At 43.2% G+C, this 27,202-nt stretch overlaps 1 protein-coding gene across 1 annotated transcript in view; it reads right to left on the bottom strand.

The window, feature by feature from the left end:
• Positions 1 to 6,264: 6,264 nt before the first annotated feature.
• The window catches only part of LOC117424807 (chloride channel protein 1-like), a 45,922-nt gene continuing 24,984 nt past the window's right edge, over positions 6,265 to 27,202 (bottom strand). The window contains exons 13-21 of the mRNA XM_058992193.1: positions 17,018 to 17,231; positions 16,709 to 16,842; positions 16,120 to 16,352; positions 15,807 to 15,864; positions 15,503 to 15,588; positions 15,066 to 15,200; positions 11,961 to 12,065; positions 10,739 to 10,825; positions 6,265 to 9,100 (exon numbers count right to left, since the gene is read on the bottom strand). Coding sequence (XP_058848176.1) covers positions 8,738 to 9,100; positions 10,739 to 10,825; positions 11,961 to 12,065; positions 15,066 to 15,200; positions 15,503 to 15,588; positions 15,807 to 15,864; positions 16,120 to 16,352; positions 16,709 to 16,842; positions 17,018 to 17,231 — 1,415 coding nt within the window. The 3' untranslated portion in view covers positions 6,265 to 8,737. The remainder of the gene's footprint in view (positions 9,101 to 10,738; positions 10,826 to 11,960; positions 12,066 to 15,065; positions 15,201 to 15,502; positions 15,589 to 15,806; positions 15,865 to 16,119; positions 16,353 to 16,708; positions 16,843 to 17,017; positions 17,232 to 27,202) is intronic.

Raw genomic sequence — 27,202 nt, 5'->3', positions numbered from 1 at the left:
ATTTTGTTTATTAAATACGCTGAGTGCACTAACACTCAGCTTCAACCGCCCATCCACTGTTTGGTTTGAGTTACTTCCTGGTCCGTGACGTCATCCACATCACCACTGCGAGCCAGACTGTCACATATGGTGTCAGAAGTGGGATAAACAACGCCTCCAACAGCCGGACCAGGATTGAAAAGTGCGTTTTTTTTGTTTGTTCGTTTTTTTTTCAAATTAAAAATGGGGAAAAGTAGCCGGAGGAGAAAGCAGCAGCAGCAGCAACAACAGCAGCAGGAGGCGCAGCAACATCAGCCTTACCTTGCCACACTGGATATCTGCCTCACCTGCCTGAAGGGTGAGGAGTGGTGCTTCGCGGTTGGTGAGGTTGGGCACGTGGCACCAGACCAACCCCCTCCATGGCAGGAGAAAGAGGAGCCAGAGCGTCCAGTGAGGGAGGACCTACATCCTCCAAAGAGGACGAATGCACTCTCCTCTGAGGGAGTCTGGGACTGGCTGGTGGAGCCGGGGAGGGATTATGAGGAAGCCCTCCCTGCAGTGATCAACCTCCTGTGGGCAAGAGATGGGGAGCGCTGGGAGGCCTGGGAACAGCAACACCACCCAGCTTCCCTCCCAGACATCGCAGCCATGGTGTTCAACTACCTGGCTGCGGATATGGGAGAGACCCTGCTGCTGCCATCTCCAGCATCAGAGGGAGAGGAGCCATCGCTGCCGTCTCCAGCGCCAGAGGGAGAGGAGCCATCGCTGCCGTCTCCAGCGCCAGAGGGAGAGGAGCCATCGCTGCCGTCTCCAGCGCCAGAGGGAGAGGAGCCATCGCTGCCGTCTCCAGCGCCAGAGGGAGAGGAGCCATCGCTGCCGTCTCCAGCGCCAGAGGGAGAGGAGCCATCGCTGCCGTCTCCAGCATCAGAGGGAGAGGAGCCATCGCTACCGTCTCCAGCATCAGAGGGAGAGGAGCCATCGCTGCCATCTCCAGCATCAGAGGGAGAGGAGCCATCGCTACCGTCTCCAGCATCAGAGGGAGAGGAGCCATCGCTACTGTCTCCACCAGCAGAGGGAGAATGCCTGCTGGTTTCGCCTCCACAGCCTGGGGAGGAGCCCGAACGTCCTACGCCCGAGTGGGAGGAGCCCGAACGTCCTACGCCCGAGTGGGAGGAGCCCGAACGTCCTACGCCCGAGTGGGAGGAGCCCGAACGTCCTACGCCCGAGTGGGAGGAGCCCGAACGTCCTACGCCCAAGAGGGGGGAGTCGGTGCGTCCACAGCCCAAGAGGGAGGAGTCGGTGCGTCCACAGCCCAAGAGGGAGGAGTCGGTGCGTCCACAGCCCAAAGAGGGGGGAGTCGGTGCGTCCATAGCCCAAGAGGTGGAAGTCTGCGCTTCCACAGCCTTAGGACCCAAGCTGCAGTCCCAAGAGCCAGAAGGGGAGGAGTTACAGGCTCAACCCCCTGAATTTTTCTGGGGGGGAGAAGGGCAGGATGCTGGTGTTCCCCAGCAGCCTCTATTTATGCTGCTGAAGGGAGCACGGCACACACCAGCCCAGCCGCCACAGCAGAGGGAGCCAGCACCGCCACAGCCTCCCTCTGAGTGGCCAGCATCCGCCCCATCGCCTCTGCCTCCACCACCACCAGGAGCAGAGCAGCAGGAGCTGCCTCTGTCTCCACCACCACCAGGAGCAGGGCAGCAGGAGCTGCTTCTGTCTCCACCATCACCAGGAGCAGAGCAGCAAGAGCTGCCTCTGCCTCCGCCACCTCCACCAGCAGAGGGTGAATGCCTGCTGGTTCCACATCCACCGTCGTGGGAGGACTGCTTGCCCCTCCCACCTCCACCAGCAGAGGGTGAATGCCTGCTGGTTCCGCCTCCACCGTCGTGGGAGGACTGCTTGCCCCTCCCACCTCCACCAGCCGAGGATGAATGCCTGCTGGTTCTGCCTCAACCGTCGTGGGAGGACTGCTTGCCCCTCCCACCTCCACCAGCAGAGGATGAATACCTGCTGGTTCCGCCTCAGCCGCCGTGGGAGGACTGCTTGCCACTCCCAGCTCCACCAGCAGAGGGTGAATACCTGCTGGTTCCGTCTCAGCCGCTGTGGGAGGACTGCTTTCCCCTCCCACCTCCACCAGCAGAGGGTGAATACCTGCTGGTTCCACATCCACCGTCATGGGAAGGACTGCTCCTGCCCTGCCTCGCACCACCCAGGGATGCCTGCCTCGCATCGCCTGGGGCTGCCTGTTCCACATCGCCTGGGGTCGCCAGGGATCCTGCTTCGCCTGGGGTCGCCAGGGATCCTGCTTCGCCTGGGGTCACCAGGGATCCTGCTTCGCCTGGGGTCGCCAGGGATCCTGCTTCGCCTGGGGTCGCCAGGGATCCTGCTTTGCCTGGGGTCGCCAGGGATCCTGCTTCGCCTGGGGTCACTACACTGTGGTCGGAGCCCCACGGAGGGGAGCTGCCGGCCATGAAGAAAGGGGGGGAGGTCAGGAGACCAGCTTCCCCAGCCGCACTTTCGCGGCCGGAGATCATGTGGTCAGAGCCCCACGGAGGGGAGCTGCCAGCCATGGAAAAGGGGGGGGAGGTCAGGAGACCAGCTCCCCCAGCCGCACTTTCGCGGCAGGAAATACTGTGGCTGGAGCCCCGTGAAGGGCAGCTGTCAGCCATGAAGAAGGGGGGGGAGGTCAGGAGACCAGCTTCCCCCGCAGCAATTTCGCTGCAGGAGAAAGGGTGGCCAGAGCCCCACGGAGGGGAGCTGTCGGCCATGAAGAAGGGGGGGCAGGTCTGGAGATCCAGAGGAGCTGGCCGGTGCGCGGGCCATTGGAACACTACGGCTGTTTGGGTGGGAGGAGGACATCCCACCGTGGCCGCCACCTTTGGCCCGTTGCTGCCCCTGTTCCTGCGCCGGGACTGCTGACCGGGACTTTGGGGACTAAGGGGGGAGGTGGCCGAAAAGGCCATGTGTGCTGCGCACAAGGGGGGGCATGTGTGGCGGAGTGTCCCGCCCCTATTTATTATTATTTGTATTTTTGTTTGCGGCGCGGGTAAAAGCGCCGCGTCTTTTGTTATTATATTTAAAAACCCCGTGAGGATGCATGGCTGATCAGCTACTGATTATTTAACTAGCTGACAGTCATGCATCCTTACCAAACGCGTGCAGACTCTGGCCGGGGGATAATAAGATAATTACCAACTAGTTAAATCCCTCGGCCAGAGTATATAAACCAGCAGCACTCTGCACTCGGGGTTGAGAGTGTAGAGGAGAGTACGGGAGAGCGGAGAGAGAAAAAGCAACATTAACAAAACAATTGCTAAGACGTGCTGGATTTCCCAGCACATCACTTACTTGTTTGTTTGTTCATTCGTTTGGCCCTTGTGCCCTTTTGTTTTGTGTTGTGGTAATTTGTTTAATATTTTGTTTATTAAATACGCTGAGTGCACTAACACTCAGCTTCAACCGCCCATCCACTGTTTGGTTTGAGTTACTTCCTGGTCCGTGACGTCATCCACATCACCACTGCGAGCCAGACTGTCACACTGGGCTAATTGGGCAATTCGCACCTCATTAGCCCAGGCACATTCCACACATTCCTCACACAAATTCACTGAACCACACCCCAAACTCACTCATATCCACTCTAAACAATACAAAAAACCCCAAACCACCACAAAATAGGCTGCACCCCATCACAATATCCAAGATCCATTGAGCACCGAATGATTTCCATAGTTCCTTCTGGAACATTTGAGAACTCAACGGTTGACGCTGGACCCTTCTGAAACCCTTCAGAACTCACTGGTTCTATCCAGACCCTTCCAGAACCCTTGGGAACCCAACACTTCAATACAAACCCTCCTAGAACCTTTTTTATATTTTAAAACTTTAGAACAATTAAAGTTTGAAGTTATTTTAAGGTGGGAGATACGCTTTAAAACATGCCCCATAATTTAATAATATCGTACAAATGATTTATATGAAAACCAAGATCCAAGGTCCAACTCCATTTCTTCCCCCTGTCTTCTTGAAGCAGAATCACCCCATGTAAAGTCTCTCGTTCAAGTCCTGGACTTTATCTGGGTTGTTGCTATATCCCTGCTATTTGTTGTACTCTTGAAACTTGGAGGAATGTGTTGAGTGACCTAGACTATGACCTCTAATCCGATATAAGTTGTCCAACCCTACTGCAGTTATTATTATTTATTTTTTTGAAACCGTGATTGCTCAAAAAACAAATTAATTTCTAGTTGTCATCACAATGATATCAAAGTGTGTTACTTTGGAGTGCATCTGATCAAAGGGGTGGCCATGTTGTCACTCACTTGACTGTTTTGTGTCTAGCTGTATATATACAGTGGTTTGCAGAAGTATTCACCCCCTTGCAAAGTTTTCACATTTTGTTGGTACTCCACTATGCTTTCAAATTAGACTTTACATGTAGAATCTACACAAACTACTCCACTTTGATAAAGTTAAAAATGCATATAGAATATAAAAAAGTAAGATTTACAGAGAAAAACAGATTAATCTCAGTTGCATAAGTATTCAACCCCTTTGCTACTGCAGCCCTAAATCAGCGCAGGTGCAAATGATTTGTTTGAAAGGTCACAAAATTAGTGAAATGTTTTCAGCCTGTGTGTACACAAAGTGGCTTAACTTGTAGATAATTTCTCTCAGGTATATAAAGACTTTCAAGCTGCAACTCACATAGTGATCCAACAAAGCAACAATGAAGACCAAGGAGCTTTCGAAACAAGTCAGGGATAAAGTGGTAGAGAGGCACAGAGCAGGAGAAGGGTACAAGAAGATTTCAAATGTGCTGATTATCCCTGTCAGCACAGTGAAGTCCATCATTAAGAAGTGGAAGATGCATCATACCACCCAGACACTACCCAGATCAGGTTGCCCTCCCAAACTGAGCAGCTGGGCAAGCAAGAAACTGGTTTGGCACGTCACTCTGAAGCCAACAATGACCTTGAGATCTCTGCAAAGTTCTGTGTCTGAGATGGGAGTCAGTGTTCACACATCAACAATAATAAGCTGGTCCCTAAACAAAGCTGGCTTGTATGGACGGGTGGCAAGAAAGAAGCCATTACTCAAAAAGCCTCATCTTAAAGCACGTATGGAGTTTGCGACAAAGCATGTAGATGATACTGCAGACATGTGGAAAAAGGTTTTGTGGTCAGACGAGACAAAAATTGAACTTTTCGGTCTAAATTTCAAACGTTACGTCTGGCGAAAGCCCAACACTGCACATCACCCAGTCAACACCATCCCAATTGTCAAGCATGGTGGTGGCAGCATCATATTACGGGGATGCTTCTCTTCAGCAGGGACTGAGAAGCTTGTCAGGATAGAGGGGAGAATGGATGGTGCAAAGTAGAGGCAAATCCTTGAGGAAAACCTGTTTTTCAGCCAAGACTCTGAAACTGGGGAGGAAATTCACATTTCAGCAGGACAATGACCCAAAGCACAAAGCCAAAGCCACACTGGAGTGGTTGAACAAGATAATTTATGTTCTTGAGTGGCCCAGTCAAAGTCCTGACTTGATTCCAATCGAACATTTATGGCAAGACTTGAAGATTGCAGTCCTTTGACGATCCCCAACAAACTTATCAGAACTGGAGCAATTTTCCTGTGAAGAATGGGCAAAAATTTCACCATCCTACTGTGCAAAGTTAGTAGAGACCTGTCCAAAAAGACTCATAGCAGAAATTGCTGCAAAAAAGTGCTTCTACCAAGTACTGACTTAAGGGGCTGAATACTTATGCAACCAGTACATTTTATTTTGTAGATTTTCTTTGCAAGTTTTGCTGACATTTAACTTCCTCCTCATATAACAGTGTTCAGTTTAACTACTACAGCTTTGAATAAAAAAAAGTTTGTTTGAAAAACTGTGCATAAATTATTTTTAATTCAACAAAATGTGACATTATTGGTAGGGGGTGAATATTTCTGCAAACGACTGTGTGTGTGTGTGTGTGTGTGTGTGTGTCTATATATATATATATATATATATATATATATATATATATATATATATATATATATATATACAGTATGTGTTAAAAGATAGATTGCTTCTAATGTGTATTTTTAACTTTATCTCACCTCAACTATTCTGAGTTTCGTTGCGCTTCTAGTATTGAATTTGAATCATTTTCTAATTTTTGTTATCTGAGTCTGAATCCTGGTTGCCGTGTGAAGCGGAGTTGAAAGGTTACTTTTTATGGGCTTTCTTTTGGAGTCGAGAACTACGATTCTACAAGCTCGGAAAATGCAGATAAAGAGAAAAACACAAGCAGAGCTAGCCCAAATCTAATCCTTAGGAGATTAATTAACATTATCACTCCAACCCTCCCCTTTTGTGGGGAGTCTTTCCTTGTTTTATTAAATATATTGTAAATGTCACACTACAGCTGAACTGCTACATTCTTATATCTTTGCCGGGAGTTTGAACTATGCCACAGAAAGTAATTAGTAGGGCTGTATGTTTTTCATGGCATTTCAGGGTCTAAAAATAGGCATTTCAAGATATTTCACAATTAAGCATAATATGCAATAAAGCAGAGAAATAGCATTGTCACATTCAAAATTAATATTTTTCTCAAGAGTTATTATACAAAGAGTAAATGATAAATTGTATAAATATTTAGCTTTTTAAGCCCACCTTTTAAGCACATTCCAGTTTCACCATCAATGAATTATCAAACAAAATAAAAACATAAATGTAAAAATAACAACAGATACTTGAAATGTCCCCTTCCTGTACTGGACAGAGTGATCTTTAGCAGAAATATTTCCAATCTTTGATGCAGCTGTTGTCTTTTCCAATGAAGACATTTTAAAGAAACAGGTACCAGGAAGCAACAGCAACTTTTCATCTATAGTGCTGTCTTTGAAATGTCTGCATGTTCCAAACTGAAGAAGCTTAGAACTCACAGATCTTCAACAGCAGAAAATAGGGATGTAGGGAAATGTATATTAGTAGAGTGCAAATGGCAGAAAAAACAGTTTGCTGAGGTGACATTGGCATTAGTAGAGTTGCTAAGGCAACACCCCCACATGGCCTTAGGCTTAGACTGTGGAGTGATAAGGCATGTATTAGAAAGTATGGGAAAGGAGAACTGTGTAACCTTGTAGAAAAGAATAGTTTGTGGTTGGTTGCACCTGAGTGGAGTAACAGCTGAATAACTCATTCTACTGTTGGCAACTATAACTAGTAAGATAACAGGAACAAACAGTAGTCACATAGACTCTGAGACAACGAGAGTATAAATACCAAGCATAGAGGCGACACAGACGAGAAGCTCCCAATACCTCCAGATCATCGGGACTATCAATGTAGCATCTGAGGCTTTCTCCAGGGGAAAGGTAACTTGATCAATTGCCTATATCTGTTAATGCTAGTGGCTAGTATTTGCTGAAATTTGGTTACATGTTAACAAACAGAATAGATATGCCATGCATGTGTCTGTAACTATCATTAGACTGCCATTTTAGCTCATATTTCATATGTATGAGTATGTGTTTTGATGCTTGGTAGTTTCCTGCTCCAGTAAAAAAAAGACATACAAAGACTGGTATGTAAAGCTTCTAATACTTATTTTACATGATCATCACATTTTCAATAGGTGATTGTGAATGGCAATTAAGTGATTTAAATGTAATTATTTAGGTAGTGTGGATAGCTCATACAATATCAGTGATGCTACATACCAGTCTTTATTTTACGGAGCAAGAAACTACTAAGTCTCAAAAAACATACTCAATATACTGTACATACAAGCTTAAACTAGTGATAGATACACACGTTTGGCATATCTATTGACAGTTTAACTAAACTTTTAATTGCATATTAATGAAATACTTATTTATGACACTCAAAATAAAGTGTTACCTAGAAATTTCCTAATATAATCTTACAATTTTCCTGTGCTTTTCCCTTGCTGTGCATTTTAATATGCCTTACCATACCTCTCTGGGCTTTAAAATGCTTACCTATGCTTTACCACGCTTTCTCTATCCTTCATTACAGTGCAAAGAAAAGCAACCAGAATTATCCCAGGTTTAAAAGGCATGTCGTATGCAGACAGGCTAAAAGAATTGAATCTATTCAGTCTTGAACAAAGAAGACTACGCGGTGATCTGATTCAAGCATTCAAAATTCTAAAAGATATAGACAGTGTCGACCCAGGGGAACCAACTCCCCAGTAATGTTGTTGAAGCTGACACCCTGGGATCCTTCAAGAAGCTGCTTGATGAGATTCTGGGATCAATAAGCTACTAACAACCAAACGAGCAAGATGGGCTGAATGGCCTCCTCTCGTTTGTAAACTTTCTTATGTTCTTATGTTCATTAGACTTTGCTATGCTTTTACTATGGTAAACTTTTATAAGGGTAATGTTGCTAGATTTAACAAAAGGTAAGAAAACGGATAAGAAAATGGGCAGTGATAATGTTGCTAGGGCTAACAAGAGGCAAGAGAATGGATTTTAAAGATGGTTAGCGCTCCTTTAAAAGGGGGCAGAGTTAATGTTAATAAAGCTAATCAGAGGTAAGAGAATGGATTTTAAAGAAGCCTTTGTTAGCACTCCTTTGAAGGGTGCAGTTATAATATTGCTAGTGCTAATAAGAGACAAGGACATGGCAGTGTTACTGGAGGATCTCGGAACCGCTCTTTATGATTGTAAACCCCATACAAAGGGTGCGAGTCAATAACCAGCCTTGCTGAAGTGTGCCGCAGGCAGGGGGCTGGGTTCACAGGGCATCGTCCTCATTGTCCTGATCGCTCTCCCTCAGCTCCAGTCCTCGGATGATCTCACAGATGCTCTCCACTCCCCTCAGCTCCAGTTCCTCCAGTACAGGCCCCCTGTCTGTCCCTGTCGACTGGGGGCTGTGGTTATTCTGCAGCTGCCTCTCCTCTGAGTCCCCACTGTCCCCTCCTCCCTGCTCTCCTCCTTCTCTTGCCCCCCTCTCCTCCATCGATCGCCCCCACATCTGCATTTCTTGATGGGGCGGGGTCTTGGCGGAGGGTCTCTGTCGGGTGCTGGCCCGGAAACTGGCCAAAGGGGGGCGCAGTCTCACCCCCGAGCGCGTGGATCCTTCAATAGCTTTCTGGATCTGAGAGGGACAGAAACAAGTCTGTCAGTAACATCCACTCCCCGCTAACAATTCTAAATCAGTTGAAAATGTTGGTGACCATGACATCCCTTATAGGTGTCCCATAGTAAAACAGGGATGGAAATAAGACTCCCATTGCATAGCAGTTTGAGACATTCCTGGTTTTACAATGAGTTTAATAAGACATGCCCAAGCTTGTTACCTATACACTGTGGCTAATTAAGCATGTATTAAAACCTGAATGGGTGAAACTGCTATGCAACAGGAGTCTTATTTCCATCCCTGTAAAATCATAGCAAAGTGTAATACAGCACAGTGAAAGCATGATAAACCATATGTATGCATTGTAAAGACCAGAGATGTATAGGAAAGAATATTAAAAATCAAACCACGGTAAACTAACACTTATACAAATTTTACATAGTAAAAGCATAACAAAGTGTAATGAAGCACAGTGAAAGCACGGTAAAGCATGGGTAAGGAGCCCTTATTTTTTCTTTATTTTATAAATATATTTTGATTCTACAGTTATTTTTTATTATGTTTAAAGGTGAATATAAAGTGTTTGAGTTACAGATTATTTCAGGCAAATTGTGGGCCTCCACTCCCTTCTGGGGACCTTTTTGATGATTAACCCTGTTGTAGTAGTGCACTTTGATTTGGCAGCAGAATGTGAGCGGTGTTTCACTTAAAATAATGTTATAAAACCGTTCTCTAATTACTAAAAATAGCAAAATAGAGTAGATTCTTGTGTAGTGATATGCTGTAGTTATTATTGTGGTTTTTTGAGACATTTTTGTATTGAAATAATGGTTTAAAATGTGACTGTTTGTTTATTTGTTTAAAAAACAGTTACAGCACGTTGCTGTAATTTAAGATACAGTACTTATTGCAATGCAAACTGAAAACCATTAATGACTTGTTCTAATTAAAAAAATGGATAACTGAAATCCATAATATTGTGAACAATTTGGTCTTTTTTTTTATATTTTTAAAAGGTGTAAGTAAAACATTATATTTTACCGATATGCAAAACGATGAAAAAGACGGTAGTCTTTGAATTGAGTTACATAAGAAAGAAAGAAAATATTGAATCGTTTTCAAAATATTTTTGCAGTTTAATACAGTGATGTTGTATTAAGAATAGTGTTGTTGTTTTTTTTTGACCTGCATTATTGGAATGTATTTTGAAAGGACCAAAGATTATTTTAAAAGTACTAAATTTAAACAGGTGTGGTTTAGTGTGCAACTATATAAATCAGTGATTGCATAGCAGCGTTAAGCAGTTGTACGTTTTATACGCTGCATAATAACATACAGTGCTGAATTTCACACTGTTTCAATTAAACTAATTTGGTATTTGGTTATTGTCTGTTTTATTTCCATTTGCTCTATGTGGTTACACTACTATTCATACTGCTGTACTACAGTAGAGCATACACATGGCAAACTATGGTAAAATGCATAGCATAACATGGGAAATCCATGGCAGATATATACTGTGCAGAATTACTATGAGAATCTTTCACAAGTAATGTATCAACAATATGTACATAATAGTTTAGAATAAGAAATGGCTTAAAAGTAAAATGCAGTATTTCTTCTATATTTATTGTTTTGTGTTGGCGTGTGTCTTACCTCCTTAAGCGCCACCACTCCCACCAGTTTGCCGATACTGGTGACGTAGGCGTGACTCAGTCCCAGTAGACAGAACAGAGTGTGTGTCTGGAATGGGGAACAAAAGGATGTTAAAACGAGGACACGCAACATTTATTTTTTTTTTCTAGCCAAGGTATGTTTTATAACATCAATGTACAAGGTCATCCTGGTAAACTGATTATAGTGACAACCTGACTATTTAAATATAATATGAAAAAAGAAGGGCAACGCGTATTACACCATTAAAAAGGTTGTGTGCTGCAAACAAAAGGACCCTCAGGAAAAGAACGATAACTGTCAAGAAACAGCTTGCAGCAGTAACAGCAGCCTAGCTGACGACAAAGGTTATTATGAAACAAGATTTCTCTTTTTGAAACTCAGCTAAGGCCTTCAACATAAACAAACTATATTTAGGAAAAGCCATTATAATTACAAAAGCTAGAACTCTTGTGACTGGAATTATTAACTGATACAGAAAGAGCAACACAAACTCCTACTCGTAAAAGACTATTGGCCAAAAAGTAGCACTTTGCTCTCAACCTCCGAAAAACATAAAGGTGCTGCTACTTCCTTCCAGGTCTGCGACGTCACCTCACACGTCAGACTGCCACGGGCTATATTAGTGGCTGAAGAATGAAAAAGGAGGGCAACGCATAAAGTGTTGTTGTTGATCGCGCTGCAGCAGACCTACCAGCCAGGCTCTTAGTGAGCTCAGGCAGTCACCTGCAGAACTGGCCGGTAGCTCACTGACATTTGCACTCGAGTTCCTGGGTGTAAAGAGACGATTGGCTTGGGGATTGGAGGATGTCCGTCAACCTTCACTTCTTCTGAGCTGTGTGGGGAATTGTGAGGGAGCGTAATTGGACAGGCTAAATTTGGGAGGAAATTGGGGGTAAAATAACTAGGCACTCCTAAATTCAATTTAAAAATAAAAATCAATTTATTTACTCACAGTTGCCCTGGTTGCTACCCCCTAGTGGTAATTTCTAAAACCCCTTCCTCACTTCAGAAATTCATTCAGCTTTTAGAAGCTGTTGAAAGAATTTTTTTTTTGTTTTATGGAATAGTTAGTGCATCTGGTAAATAATGAACTAAGCAGAACCAACACTAGATAAGGATACAGACACACAAAGCTATTGCACTGAATCCAAACATTGTTACTCAGCCCTTTTATTTCTGCATTGTATTTTTGAACACTCACCTTGTGAAGAGATGTTTTCTCCACTAGTTGGAAGGGGGAGTGGTCTATCCGGCAACTCTGAAAGCAGATTGGCTTCTCCAGTTCTCTCTCCTCCCAGGCTTTTACCTGGAAACGAATCAACCAATGAGAGATGGGCATTCATTACCTCTATCAATGGCCTACTACCTTAGTGTTGGACTCATATATGTTTGATGTAGCGATGATCCGTAGAGTGTTTAGCTTCAGGTTAGATTGGAGGAGTTGCTCGACTGAGTTAAGTTTAAGGAAACGTCACAAATCAGTTGGATTTTCTAATTTTGCAACATATTTTCCTGGTCAGTTTACGGCCTCTTACAGCAGTATGGTAGTAAAAATGTCAGCGCCCCGGATGAGAGGAAAATTTGCTTCCATTCGGAAGTTAACAGCCATTGATTGATACTCAACTGTAAAGGTGAGGGAAGGACAGCTTTTCTTGTTTTGAAATCAACACATTAATGAATAGATGTATTTAATGCATGCTGATAAATACTTCTTAAAGGCAATTACGAATATGATTATCAGCATACCCTAATGCGTAGATCTGTATCATATATTTTAAGAGAAAGTCACTTCAGATTACATTGGCAGAGTTGGGGGCTCATCCGGGTTATTCAGCCACCATCATTGCTGTAATGCTAATGATTTCCATTACACGAGAGTAGATGTTAAAACTTCATGCTGATTTGAACTCGGCTCTCGCCAAGATAAGCACCAACTAAGACGTAGCTTTACAGTAAACTAATGTGAGCCATATGTTTCTCCATCCATTTACGTTTCCTTCCACATGATGATGTAGATATCCTTCTGTCTGGTGTTAATGGCTGAAGTGTAATGCTGGCTCCAGGGATCAGCTTATTTTGCCTCCCTGGCGCATCAGCACACACAACGGCTGCCATGCTGGCTCCGGGGATCAACCACAGTGCGGCCTCCCCAGCGCATCAGCATGACAACCGTCTGGATTGAGCTAAGTAGGGTACATCTCTGGGGTTTTCAAGTGGGCACCTTCCATCCTCAGTGTTTCGTCGACTAGCCCACGACACCTCAAGAGGGCTCGACGGTGATTCTGGCGTCCCAGCATCACCCCCCTCCATCCCCCACTCAACTCAGCCCAGCTTACTTACCTGTACATCAGCGTTTCTTTCTTTCTATTGTGCTTGAGATCCCCAGCCAGAATCTTTCCGTCTCAACCACAGCCAGTTGCTGCTCCTCTCTGCTGCTTCAGATAAGTTCTTCACTGTGCGACGCAACTCTTGGCCACTGAATCCGACGTCTCTGAGAAACCGGGTTGTAGAGTGTGCCACAAATCCTCGACAACCCACTTCCACTGGGTAAACCCGAACTCTCCATCCTCGCTGTTCCGCTTCAGTGGCTAGTTGAGCATACCACAGTTTCTTCCTCTCATACGCCTCATCTACAGCATCCTCCCATGGCACTGTTAACTCTACCAGGTGAACAAGGCGTGCTGATCCAGACCACAAGACAATATCTGGTCGAAGGTTAGTGGTGGCAATCTCAGGTGGAAAAACAAGCCATTGACCAACATCTGCCAGCATTTTCCAGTCTCTAGCAGCTTCCAGCTGTCCTGGGCGAGGATTGGTTTTAACACCTTTTCTTGGTGGTTGCTCTCCTGGGCGGAGGAATGTTGTCTTTTGTGTGTAATGTTTTGATGGAACAGGTGACAACTTATTGGTCATGTTACACTTGTCTTCCAATGCTAAGGCCAAACATCGCATCACCTGGTCATGGCGCCAAGTAAACCGTCCTTGGCTAAGAGCCACCTTACATCCTGTCAAAATGTGCCTTAATGTTGCAGGTGATGAACACAAAGGACATGAGGGATCCTCTCCTACCCAGAGGTTTAGGTTCTGTGGTGATGGGAGAACATCATATGTTGACCTGATGAGGAAACTGATCCTGCTCTGTTCCATTGACCATAGGTCTTGCCAGCCAATCTTGCGTTGTTCCACACTCTCCCATCTCATCCATTCTCCCTGCTTGGCCTGGGAAATGGCCTTTATACACCTCATCCTCTCCTGCTTTTGCACCTCGTTGACTACCAGCTTCCTCCTTTGAGCTGGGGCTGCCTTGTGCCATGTAGGAGGAGCTGAACTGAGACCAAGACCCCCTCTTCCATGCTGAACTTGCCCCATGATATCACCAATTCGAAGGGCAGCCTTTGCATCTTCCACAGCTTTCTTTGCCGCCCACTTTCTTCCAGTTTTCAACACAGGTGCTGCCTCCCTTACGCATTTGTCGCGTGACTCTACTAATGTCATTTCCAGTCTGACCTTGGTGCACTTAAACTCCTCGGTTAGAGCAGAGACTGGTAGCTGCAGTATTCCTTTACCGTAAAGTCCCACTCTGCTGAGGCAGCGTGGAACTCCCAACCATTTCCTGATGTATGAACTGATTAAAGCTTCTAGCTTCTCTACTGTTGTCAAAGAAACCTCGTACACAGTCAGTGGCCACAGCAACCTCGGCAGAAGACCAAACTGAAAGCACCAGAGTTTTAGTTTACCTGGTAGAGCGCAGCTGTCTATGATCTTCAACCCTTCCACTGCTTGTTGTCTAACTTCTCCCACACAAACTGTGTCCTTTAGATCCCCGTCGTACCATCTCCCAAGACTCTTCACTGGCTTCTCAGACACTGTTGGTATTGCCTCACCATTAATGAAGAATGTTTTATCTACTACTTTGCCTTTAATTATAGAGATGCTCCTTGATTTAGTGGGCTTGAATTGCATTCGTGCCCATTCAATGTTATTGGTTAATTTGCCCAATAATCGATTAGTGCAGGCTACTGTTGTAGTCATGGTTGTCATGTCATCCATGTATGCTCGAATTGGTGGTAGTCGCATTCCAGAAGCCAAGCGCTCTCCTCCTACTACCCATTTTGATGCCCTAATGATTACTTCCATTGCCATGGTAAAAGCCAGTGGAGAAATGGTGCATCCTGCCATTATTCCAACCTCTAGGCATTGCCATGTAGTGCTGAATTCTGAAGTTGAAAAACTGAATTGCAAATCTCTATAATAGGCTCACAGTACTCTATGAACACACATGCAGTGCCCTCTATTAATAACTCACCTCTTCAGGGCTCATGCTGTCTGCAGACAGGGGTGCCTCCTGCTGGAAGATTAAAGGAAAAAAACATTTGTTTACTAGTGCCCTCACTGACTCATCTTCAGTTAAAGAACTAGGTACCACATGCTCTTTGACCTCCTGTATGTGAAAGATACATCCATTATGGTAAATCTGTGTGTTATTTTACAATTCTTCTTTTTTTTTTTTTTTGCTTAGCAATTAGTAAATTAAATAATGGTTCACGTCTTTGAACACATTTGAATGCTGCACCTCCGAAAGAAGAATTTACTCAGAAAACAGTGAGATGGGGAAGCATATTAGCATTACACTGTGCACCGAAGCCTGTGCAAAACTGATATGCTTCCCTGGCTCACTTTAGAAAACGACCTTGAGGAGTGTTTTCAGAAGCAGTTTTCGCTGGAGCAGTCAGGAAGTCTGACCTGTGCTGGTTCCTCTGGTTGTGTTTCTGGGGAGTGGCAGAATAAACCCTGGAGTGTCTGTCTCACTGCCTGGAGATGACCTTTCTCTGAAACACAGATCACTCCGTCAGAGAGAAAGAAAATCATACAATACAAAGCCAGAGTGCTTGATATCATAAAAAATAAAGGAAAGAAAGACAGACACTCCAATTAATAAAACAAAACTAGTCCAGTTTCCATCTGAATTGTTATTTTACACAACGCATAGTTTAGTTTCATTAAGACTGCAGACAGACAGACAGAGAGTCCTTAGAGCAGCACGTACCCGGCAGCGTCTCATTGTCCGGTTCTTGCTGCTTGGGAGGGGAGAGGGGCCCGTTAGGCTTATCGAACACAGGGGGGTTCTGGGAAAATATTGAATTAGAAATGATGTGTTTGATTCTATCGAGTACACAAAGATTAGTTTCAGTTTTGTCACTCTCTCTGACTGTAATAAACAGAGCAAAAGTTCTTGTGGTTCATTAAGTACCTCGTCATCGCTATTTCAAATCTTAGTATTTCAAATCTTAGTATTTCAAAAACTGTTTCAGAATCAGATTTCATTTTCTGGGTAACAAATTCTCCCGTTCTTCTCTAACCTTCTCTCCCGCCCCCTCTTCCCCCACTTCTTCGTCCACGAAGGTGAATGACTCCCAAGTGGCCCCTGACCCCCCCTGACCCCGGGGGGGTGACCTCTGCCCATTGTAGGGCATGGCCTCCATCTGCTGCCGCCCCTCGTGATGACATCGCAGCCGTCGCTCAGGAGACAGGTGATAGTCAATCAGAGCCTCCAGCTCTGAACGTTCCACTGACCCTAGCAAGATCATAGTGTCTAAGGAGGAGAGTGAGAGATGGAAGCATAGGAGAGGGAAGAAGAGTGGGGGAGAAGGAGGGAAAATAAAGGCGATGAGAGGTTAGAATTTGTATTCCGTTTTGAGTGTATCAGAATCTGGGGGTGTCTGGAGGCATTTGTCTTACCCTTTAGGGTTTTATATATCTAATTGCTTGTCCAATTGTGCGGAAACTTGGTCAGGACATTCTTTAGAAAAGGATATTAAGAATATCATAATCTGGGGGTGCATAGAGGCTGTCCATCACACTTCAGGTTTTAACACAAAGAGAGCACTACGTGCCCTGCCTGGCCAGCCAGGTTATAGTGTGAGCCTCCCTGCCTGTGTCTCCCCTCACCTTTGGCCTCGACCAGAGGGATGGTTTTGAGGCTGCAGCTGTCCAGCAAGGTCTGCAGCTCTCCATAGGGAGACAGAGCAGAGATGAACTTCACATCCCGCACCATGATGTCCTCCACGAAGATGTTAAATTTACTGAGGACGAGACCAGAAAGGAATTTAAAACCACACTCGAGGAGAGAAAATTATTATGAATTCAGCGGGACCAGAAAAAAAAAAATGTGTAGGTTTACGATTCGAAACCCCATGATCAGAATACACTTTAATAGACCCCTCTCCTCTCCTCTCCTCAGATCCCGCTCTCTCTCACCTGAAGTGTCCCCAGCCCAGCTCAGGCAGGTAGGGCAGTTTCTTCACCTGGATGATGGAGTCGTAGAGAGAGGGCTGCAGCCCCTGAGCCACCATGTTAGCCAGGATCACAGCCACCATCATGGGCAGGATGTGAGAGATCTGCCCTGTCAGCTCGAAGCAGATCACTGCTGTGGACACTGTGTGTGTGACTGCACCCGCCAGAGCAGCAGCGCCTGAGGGAGAGAGAGAGAGAGAGAGAGAGAGAGAGAGAGAGAGAGAGAGAGAGAGAGAGAGAGAGAGAGAGAGAGATACCATAAAGTAGTTACAGGGTCAATTTTTTTTTCATTAAACTTCAATGAGACTTATATTCTAATATTTACTGACTCATAGTTACTCAAACATGTATCCTGCTTGCATGTTCGTATTATTCTAGTTACTAGTTTAAGAGTATTACTATTCCCTATAGAAAAGACCAATTATAGACAGGGGTGGCCAATTTCTTAAAAAAAAATGTGGTGTTCAAGGGAAAAAATGCTAGAAAAATCTACTTGTCCTTCTTAAAAATACTTGCCCCCACCCCGTCGCACAAAAAAAAACCACATAAAAAGTAGAATATAACTTGTAGGATTTTGGTTTAATTTAACAGTGAACATAATCAATCAATTACTAATTAATAGGGGTGGGTCTAGCCTTGTAGCTTGACTGGCTCACTAAATTCTTCAAGATACACAAAAGGTTCCCTGTGACCTGACATCACCTCAACATATACCATACTTTAAGGAAATGTTTCTTTCAGTGCAGTTTGGAACACATTTGCTAGTACATTTAAGTAACATAAGAGTTCAACAATAGGCCTTTTTTTCTTCCAACTTTTAAGCGTAGAATTTGCAGTGGATGGAAAACCATTTTTTCGCCCTAATGTCGCTACTTTTTTTGTAGCAATTCTACCGAGTAACTTATAAACTCACTCGATAAATGGATGGAAAACACACTATAATAAGCAATACTTGGGAGTTATTCAAATATAAAAATAGCTTCTGCCTGTTTTTTCCACTCTTTATAAGTTGAATTCAGCTTCTGATGGTGTTTTAGTTTGTTGGATCACAGATACTAAATCATTGCCAACTATTACTGCTGCTTTGTGGAATTCTGATTTTCTTGACGTTCTTTCAGTTTTTGTAACTGCTGAACCCCAGATTTATAAAGAATGTGTGTTTTTCTAACAAAATGCACACAATATTTACAGTAGGCTCCATCAAATACTGTAGACATAAAATACTTTTTTATTATTTTGTTTATTTCTATGATATATTTGTTTTACTTAATAGTACTAATAATTATAAAACAGATTGTTAGAATGCTGCATAGTGATTGATCCATCAGTATTCCAAGCCGTTACAATATCAAGCACAATGTCATGATTAGGAACTACAGTACTTAGGAACAAAGGCAAATCACTGCACCTCTACTAACCACGTATCACTGCGCCACCAAAATCAAAGAAAATACCTGTCAAAATACCTGCTGGAAGATACAGAAGACATCAAGGTGTCTTGTCATATCTTCCAGTTTATATTAATTTGCACTACGAACCAGTTTGCTATTTTAAACAAGATGCTGTTTTGGTATTTTATTTGTAGTACATGCCAGTCATTTTCTGTAACTTCGGTCAGATCCAATTGTCAGATATTCAGTTTTATTTGACTCCTTTTAGTTGGTATCAGTCGTTATTTTCTGAAACTGACCATGAATTTTTAACTTGATATTTTAATATTTTCCGACAGTATTTACATACTACACGCGAGGTCTTAACCACCCGACTCTCGCCTTTCTTCACTCATCTACTTACTACCGCGCATTCACTAGTAGGGGAGACTGGGGTTGGTTGTCACACTTTTTATTCTTTATTATTTTCCTCAATCTGGTGACATTCTGCGAGGTTCTCTTCCTGATTATAATGAAGTATAACTCTTCACGTACACATTGATGTTTTTTTTTATTTCAGCGTAACTTTATTCCAAATGTGATATTTAGATGGTTGAAAATGCACCGGTCACCTGTGACAACCTGCCCCATACTGGGGTTGGTTGTCACAAAGTATTTTCTTGGTTTTACAGTAGACAATAATGCAACATTTTTTGTTTTTTTAAATAACAAAGTTTCTACTGTGTACAATGACAGAAAAAGTTGTATTTTTACTTTTTATGTGAACATAAAAAATAGACTTATATATATTTGAAATGTTGACCAATGCTACAAAATAATACCACAGCCTCCACAGAACCGGAGGACAAACAGTAAATAACTTAAATAAGCATTATATGGTGACATATCCCACATGTTGGTGTAAAAAAAGTAGAAAGAAAAAATATAACACTTCTTCCTATAGGATTTACAACCAACCAACCAACCCCAAAAACTATGTAACAACCTGTCCCAACCCGACTTTACATGACAATTTAATTCTCTCAGTACTACTGGGAGAACCTACTGGTTTTGTTTTTACACCAAAAGATAGCCAGTATCTGGTTCTATTAACATGGCCATCAGTTCAAACAAACTCCAATACTACTAAGAGTTATAACATAAATAACAAGATTTTTACTTTGGGTATGAAAAAAATGAAATATGTGCTAACCTTTATATTAGATGGAATTGACCTCAAATTACAAGATGGCTGAGTTCAAGACAATAGAACACACATTTCAGTGTTAGTATCACCTGCCTGCACCATCTAGTGTCATAGTTATGAGCACTGTGACAACCAACCTGTGTGACAACCAGCCCCGGTCTCCCCTACAAAAAAAACCCTCGAAATTAAATTAATACCACATAAATTGTGCTGTTAAATGCTTAAATGACTGTCTTTTTGAAAAAAAAAAATACAATTTGACTTTAAATTAATTCACTTCATCCAGACAAAGCATCTTAAAACTTTGCTCTGTTAGATCCAATGGGAGTGAATTACCTAGCAACAATGTTACATAGAAAGAATATGCAGGAAGGCAGCACAGATGCAAGGTTTTTTTTTTTTTTTGGGGGGGGGGGGGGGGGGGGGGGGGGGGGGGTTTGATAGTTATTTAAAGTCAGAAAAATGAATTGAAACACATATAGCAAGGTTTTTATAGTTATTTAAAGTGTTTATTTAAAAAAAGATGTTGTTTTACTTGAGAACAACGCACCAAGAAGTGACAATATCCAGCACAACCTATGCATGCCCTCTCGTGACTTATTGCTTAAGCACTTCAAGGCGTATCTCATGAATAGTCATACTTGCCCCTGGCATCCCATATGGACGGTCATAAGGAAACAAGCTGGCTGTTACTGTAACAGCGCACAGAGACTATCACGGACATTTGCAGAGCTTTTTTGAGATGTTATAGTAATAAAATAATGACTTGGATTGCATTATTGATGAGTTTGGTGATAAAACAAGTGATCAGGAGATGATTGATCGGTATGTACGACTATTATTATTATTATTATTATTATTATTTATTTCTTAGCATATGTGAAAGCTATAGCGAACGAAAGGGTGGGGCGGGGCTGGAGATGCCTAGTGAGTGCTTTGCTGATATGCAGGGCCTTTTAAACCCGTTTGACTGTGAAATAAAAATACTTTTAAACAGCGCGTCTAAAATTAACTGCGCGTGTGAAAATAAATTGGATCTGACGCGCACTTAATAAATGGCCTGCAAAGGGTTAATAGTTTCAGAAATTGATGTATTGTGCAGCTGGCAACAAGGGAAAGACCTTGTGACAGCCTGGAAAGACAGCTGACAGGAGGAAAGAGAACCCATTGGGGCTGGCAAGGGTTAGCTACCCTTGTCGGGAGTATCCAGCTCTGTGTTTACAGGAAGCTGGAGACACCCGCCCAAGGCTTCTAAGAAATTAAAGCGAAAAATACCCCAAGGACGGAAGATGACTCAACATTGGACAACAGCAGGACATTGTACGCTTAGTTGGAAAAGGAGACAGCTGAGGAAGCAACGGAGAAGAGCAGAACAAAGTCAGAAGAAAGGACTCAATCTCTTACAAAGGGTCATAAAAGATAAGCTTGCAACATTGCGAAGAGCTGAGCGCCCACGGAAACGCTACAAAAAGCTGTGAAAAAAGCAAGGGCTTCATCATCTCCAGGGCCTAATGGAGTTCTGTGCAGAGTGTACAAGAGTGCTTCAGGAGTTCTACGAATCCTGTGGAAATTGATGAAAGTGGCATGGGAAAAACAGGTTGTACCAAGAGCATGGCGCCGAGCAGGTGGAGTCTTTATACCTAAAGAAAAAGATTCTACAAGCATCAGTCAGTTTCGCCCTATTTCCCTATTAAACATAGAAGACAAGATTTTCTTCAGCATTATTGCTCAGAGATTGTCAACTTACCTATTAAAGAACTGCTTCATTGACACTTCAATACAAAAAGCGGGCATTCCAGGTTTCCCAGGATGCTTAGAACACATCAATTTGATCTGGCAACAAGTTCAATCAGCTAAAAAGGAGAGGAAGTAGCTCCATGTGACATTCCTGGACTTGGCTAATGCATATGGTTCAGTGCTACATGAACTTCTTTGGGCAGCATTTGATTTTATCAGTGTACTGATGACAATAACAAATTTAGTGAAAGCCTACTTTGGAGACTTGCAATTAGTTTTTCAACTTCAGAATTCAGCACTACATGGCAATGCCTAGAAGTTGGAATAATGGCAGGATGCACCATTTCTTACCATGGCAATGGAAGTAATCATTAGGGCATCAAAATGGGTAGTGGGAGGAGAGCGCTTGGCTTCTGGAATGCGATTACCACCAATTCGAGCATACATGGATGACATGACAACCATGACTACAACAGTAGCCTGCACTAATGGGTTATTGGGCAAATTAACCAATAACATTGAATGGGCACAAATGCAATTCAAGCCCACTAAATCAAGGAGCATCTCTATAATTAAAGGTAAAGTAGTAGATAAAACGTTCTTCATTAATGGTGAGGCAATACCAACAGTGTCTGAGAAGCCAGTGAAGAGTCTTGGGAGATGGTATGACGGAATCTAAAGGACACCGTTCATGTGGGAGAAGTTAGACAACAAGCAGTGGAAGGGTTGAACATAAGAACATAAGAAAGTTTACAAACGAGAGAAGGCCATTCAGCCCATCTTGGTCGTTTGGTTGTTAGTAGCTTATTGATCCCAGAATCTCATCAAGCAGCTTCTTGAAGGATCCCATGGTGTCGGCTTCAACAACATTACTGGGGAGTTGGTTCCAGACCCTCACAATTCTCAATGTAAAAAAGTGCCTCCTATTTTCTGTTCTGAATGCCCCTTTATCTAATCTCCATTTGTGACCCCTGATCCTTGTTTCTTTTTTCAGGTCAAAAAAGTCCCCTGGGTCGACATTGTCTGTACCTTTTAGGACTTTGAATGTTTGAATCAGATCGCCGCGTAGTCTTCTTTATTCAAGACTGAATAGATTCAATTCTTTTAGCCTCTGCATATGACATGCCTTTTAAACCCAGGATAATTCTGGTTGCTATTCTTTGGACTCTTTCTAGCAGCAATATCCTTTTTGTAACGAGGTGACCAGAACTGAACACAATATTCTAGGTGAGGTCTTACTAATGCATTGTAAAGTTTTAACATTACTTCCCTTGATTTAAATTCAGCACTTCTCACAATAGATCCGAGCATCTTGTTGGCCTTTTTTATAGCTTCCCCACATTGTCTAGATGAAGACATTTCTGAGTCAACATAAACTCCTAGGTCTTTTTCATAGTTCCCTTCTTCAATTGCAGTATCTCTGTGACAAAGAGAGAATGAACTCTTGTTTTAGATCTCCCTCCCGACCGGTGAGGGTGCTAGGGAGGAGGAGCAGACATCCCCGGGAAGGTGGAAGTCGGCCACCTGGAAAGGGGGCGGAGCCGCGGTGCGCAACGTCATCAACCCGGACGGAAAGTGCGGTGGCAATCGCGTATTAGTTGACGGCGGTTGCCCTCGCTGACCAATGGGGACGGGACGGAGCGTACAAAAGGGGGCGTGGCCCAGGGTTCTGTTCCTTCTGGCAAGGTACACTGTATGAGAGAGAGAGACGAGCAGGAAATTAAACAGGGACGGGGAAATAAGAGGAGGTCGTTTTGTATTTTTCATACCTGCTAACCCCTGCACCTTTTGTCTATTTATAGAGCACTAACGGGATGCTCCAGGATTACGCTGGAGGAGCGCGAACCCGGAAGTGCCGGACTTGTTGCCGTTGTTTTCCTTCCTGGATTGAGGAAAGACAGACTGTGTTCTATTGGGTTTTTTGGTCCTTTGTTTCTCTTTGTTTGGGGCTGCAACCCCTCGTTACATTTTTGTTGGTCGGGTTACACATCGCTGTGTATCCCGGCGCCCCTATTATTATTTTTTTGGTGAAATAAAATCCGGGGCTTGTGCTTCGAAACTGGACTGGTCTTTCAGTTATTTACACCACACACTCAGCCAACCTGTCACAATCTCCCATATGATATTTATAATGCACATTTTTATTGCCTGCATGCAATACTATTAAATGTCATTTGCCATGTGTCTGCCCAGTTCTGAATGCTGTCTAGATCATTTTGAATGACCTTTCCTGCTGCAACAGTGTTTGCCACTCCTCCTATTTTGTGTTGTCTGCAAATTTAACAAGTTTGCTTACTATACCAGAATCTAAATCATTAATGTAGATTAGGAATAGCAGAGGACCTAATACTAATCCCTGTGGTACACCACTGGTTATCTCGCTCCACTTTGAGGTTTCTTCTCTAATCAGTACTTTCTGTTAACCACTCCCTAATCCATGTGCATGCATTTCCTTGAATCCCTACTGCGTTCAGTTTGAGAATTAATCTTTTATGCAGGACTTTGTCAAAAGCTTTCTGGAAATCTAAATAAACCATGTTGTATGCTTTGCAATTATCCATTGTCAATGTTGCATTCTCAAAAAAGTCAAGCAGGTTAGTTAGACACAATCTCCCTTTCCTAAAACCATGCTGACTGTCTCCCAGGATATTGTTACCATATAGGTAATTTTCCATTTTAGATTTTATTATAAGGCTTATTGGTCTGTCGTTACCTGGTTCGGTTTTGTCTCCCTTTTTGTGGATCGGTATTACGTTTGCAATTTTCCAGTCTGTCGGTACAACTCCTGTGTCAAGAGACTGTTGCATGATCTTGGTTAGTGGTATTTAAATAACTTCTTTCATTACTTTGAGTACTATTGGGAGGATCTCATCCGGCCCAGGGGATTTGTTTATTTTAAGAGCTCCTAGTCTCTAACACTTCTGCCTCTGTTATCCTAAAGTTATTTAAAATTGGATAGGAACAGGTCGACATGTGGGGCATTTTGTCCGTGTCCTCCTTTGTAAAAACCTGTGGAAGTAATCATTTAATATATTTGCTATTTTTTTCTTCATCTATGATTTTGCCATTTGTGTCTCTTAGACATTCAACTTCCTCTTTGAATGTTCTCTTGCTCTTATAATATTGGAAAAACATTTTGGAATTGGTTTCAGCCCCCTTAGCAATATTGATTCCTATCTCTTTCCTGGCCTTTCTAACTTCCTTTTTGACTTTTGTTTGCAGTTCCAAGTTCTCTTTCTGTGTACTTTGTTTTTGGTTCCTTTTAAACACTCTGTAAAGTGACTTTTTTCACTGAATATTTCTTTTAATTGATCTATTAAACCATTTTGGCCATTTTGTTTTAGATTTAGATTTGCCTACTTTTGGGATGTAATTGTTTTGCGCATCTAGTACTACATTTTAAAAAAACAGCCGTCCTTTTTCTGTGGATGTTTTCTCTATTTTACTCCAATCTACTTCTGATAGTCTCTGTTTCATACCTTCATAGTTTGCTTTTCTAAAATTGTAAACCTTAGCTTTAGTCATTGCTTTTGGAGTTTTAAAAAATACTTCAAATGAGACCATGTTGTGGTCTGAGTTTGCCAATGGCTCTCTGACCTCTGTTTTAGTTATTCTGTCTTCATCATTTGAAAAGCCTAAATCAAAGCATGCCTCCCCTCTAGTCGGTGCCTTGACAAATTGTGTTAGGAAGTAGTCATTTGTCATTTCCACCATTTCAATTTCGTCCGTCGTGCTCCCCACCGGGTTCTCCCATTTTATACGGGGGAAGTTGAAATCCCCCATTAGTATGGCTTCTCCTTTTCTACACACATTTCAAATGTCATTGTATAACAGATTATTTTGCTCAGTGTCTGAATTTGGTGGTCTATAGCATGCTCCTATTATTATGCCCTTTGAATTTGTGTCCATTATTCTGACCCATATTGATTCTGCATTGTTTTCTTTGTCCTGATTTAACACCTGGGCTTGAAGACTATTTCTTATGTATAGCGCTACCCCTCCGCCTCTTCTGTCCTGCCTGTCTTTCCTATACAGTGTGTACCCACTAATATTATATTCGTCACCATCACTCTCAGACAACCACATTTCTGTAATTTCTGTTACTTTTAGTGCAGTAGCTTCAAATTCTAACATTTTGTTTCTGAGACTTCTAGCATTAAGATAAATACATTTAATAGTTGTCTTACCTGAGTTGTTGCCCTTGTTTTGATGTAGTCTCCCTTCTGTTTTTTGGTTTTCTCCCCCCTTCCTTTCTAGTTTAAATGCTTCTGGACCTCCTCAAGGATCCTTTCTCCGAGTAGATTGGTTCCCTTTCTGTTTAAGTGCAGTCCGTCCCACCTATATAGATAGTCCTTGTTGGAGAATGTGTGCCAATGTTCAAGAAAGGTGAAGCCTTCCTGTGTGCACCACGATTTCAGCCATGCATTTTGATTTTGTATTTCCAGCTGTCCATATGGTCCTTTGCAAGGCGCCGGCAGTATCCCAGAAAATACCACAGTTTTGGTCTTGTCTTTTAATTTCCTTCCTAACTCTCTGAATTTGTTTTGCAGGGATCTTGGCCTGCCTATTCCAATGCTGTTTGTACCGATGTGGACAACTACTACCGGGTCGTCTCCTGTTCATTCTACGAGCCTGTTCACGTTCTCAGTGATGTGCTTGACAGAGGCTCCTGGAAGGCAGCACACTGTTGTAGTAAGGGGATCCAAACTGCGAATGGAACTTGCTGTGTTTCTCAATATGGAGTCCCCAACAATCATGACCTCCCTTCTTTTTGCTGCCTGGCCAACACTGTTTATAGGGTCCTGGATGTTGTTCCATTCTTTCTCTTGATGTTGGTTTTGGTCATCTAAATGTTGAAGTGGCTCAAATTTGTTGGATGTTTGGATTTCTGGTGGTTGTGTTTGACAAAGTTATTTTTTTCCCTGCTTCTGCCTATCTGAACCCAGCTGTTTTGACTCACTTCCATCTCCCTGGTGGCTTTCAGTCTGCTAGGGGTGCAGACTTCCATGAATTGTGGGTGTGTCAGCTCCTCAAGCTCCTGTTGCTGTCTCATTTCCTCCAGCTCCATTTCTAGCACATTTACTCGTTGAAGCAAGTCCTGGATCGTGCGGCACTTTACACAAACTTGGTTGACCTCCTTTGGGTTTTCTCGGATTTCCCACATCATGCAGTTGTCACAGATTACTGGCTTGAAGACCATGTTTTTTTTTAATTTTTTTGGAAGTTTAGCTTTTGCAGCTCCCCCGTGTCTCAGAACGACGCGGTATTTGAATCGGCTGCTCCAAGTTTCAGCATGTTATCAGAAAAAGACACGCAGCTGTTAGACTTTAAGCTGCAATGTTTTCTGATTAAAGCAATTCAAGATGTAATTCCTCCTTTCTGCTTCTAACTGCGCTGTACTTGTCCACGACTGTACTTCTCCCACGCTGTCGCTTCCACACGCATAGACAGCAGCGCTTTACCAGGCAAACTAAAACTCTGGTGCTTTCAGTTTGGTCTACTCCCGAGGTTGCTGTTGCCACTGACTGTGTACAAGGTTTCTTTGACAACAGTAGAGAAGCTGGAAGCTTTAATCAGTTCATACATCAGGAAATGGTTGGGAGTTCTACACTGCCTCAGCAGAGTGGGACTTTATGGTAAAGGAATACTGCAGCTACCAGTCTCCGCTCTAACCGAGGAGTTTAAGTGCGCCAAGGTCAGACTGGAAATGACATTAGTAGAGTCACGCGACAAATGCGTAAGGGAGGCAGCACCTGTGTTGAAAACTGGAAGAAAGTGGGCGGCAAAGAAAGCTGAGGAGGATGCCCTTTGAATTGCTGATATTATGGGGCAAGT

The sequence above is a fragment of the Acipenser ruthenus genome, chromosome 19 (genome assembly GCF_902713425.1).
Source record: "Acipenser ruthenus chromosome 19, fAciRut3.2 maternal haplotype, whole genome shotgun sequence".
NCBI lineage: Eukaryota > Metazoa > Chordata > Actinopteri > Acipenseriformes > Acipenseridae > Acipenser > Acipenser ruthenus.
Note: the sequence above shows the minus strand (reverse complement) of the source record. Positions and strands in the feature narration are given on the sequence as shown.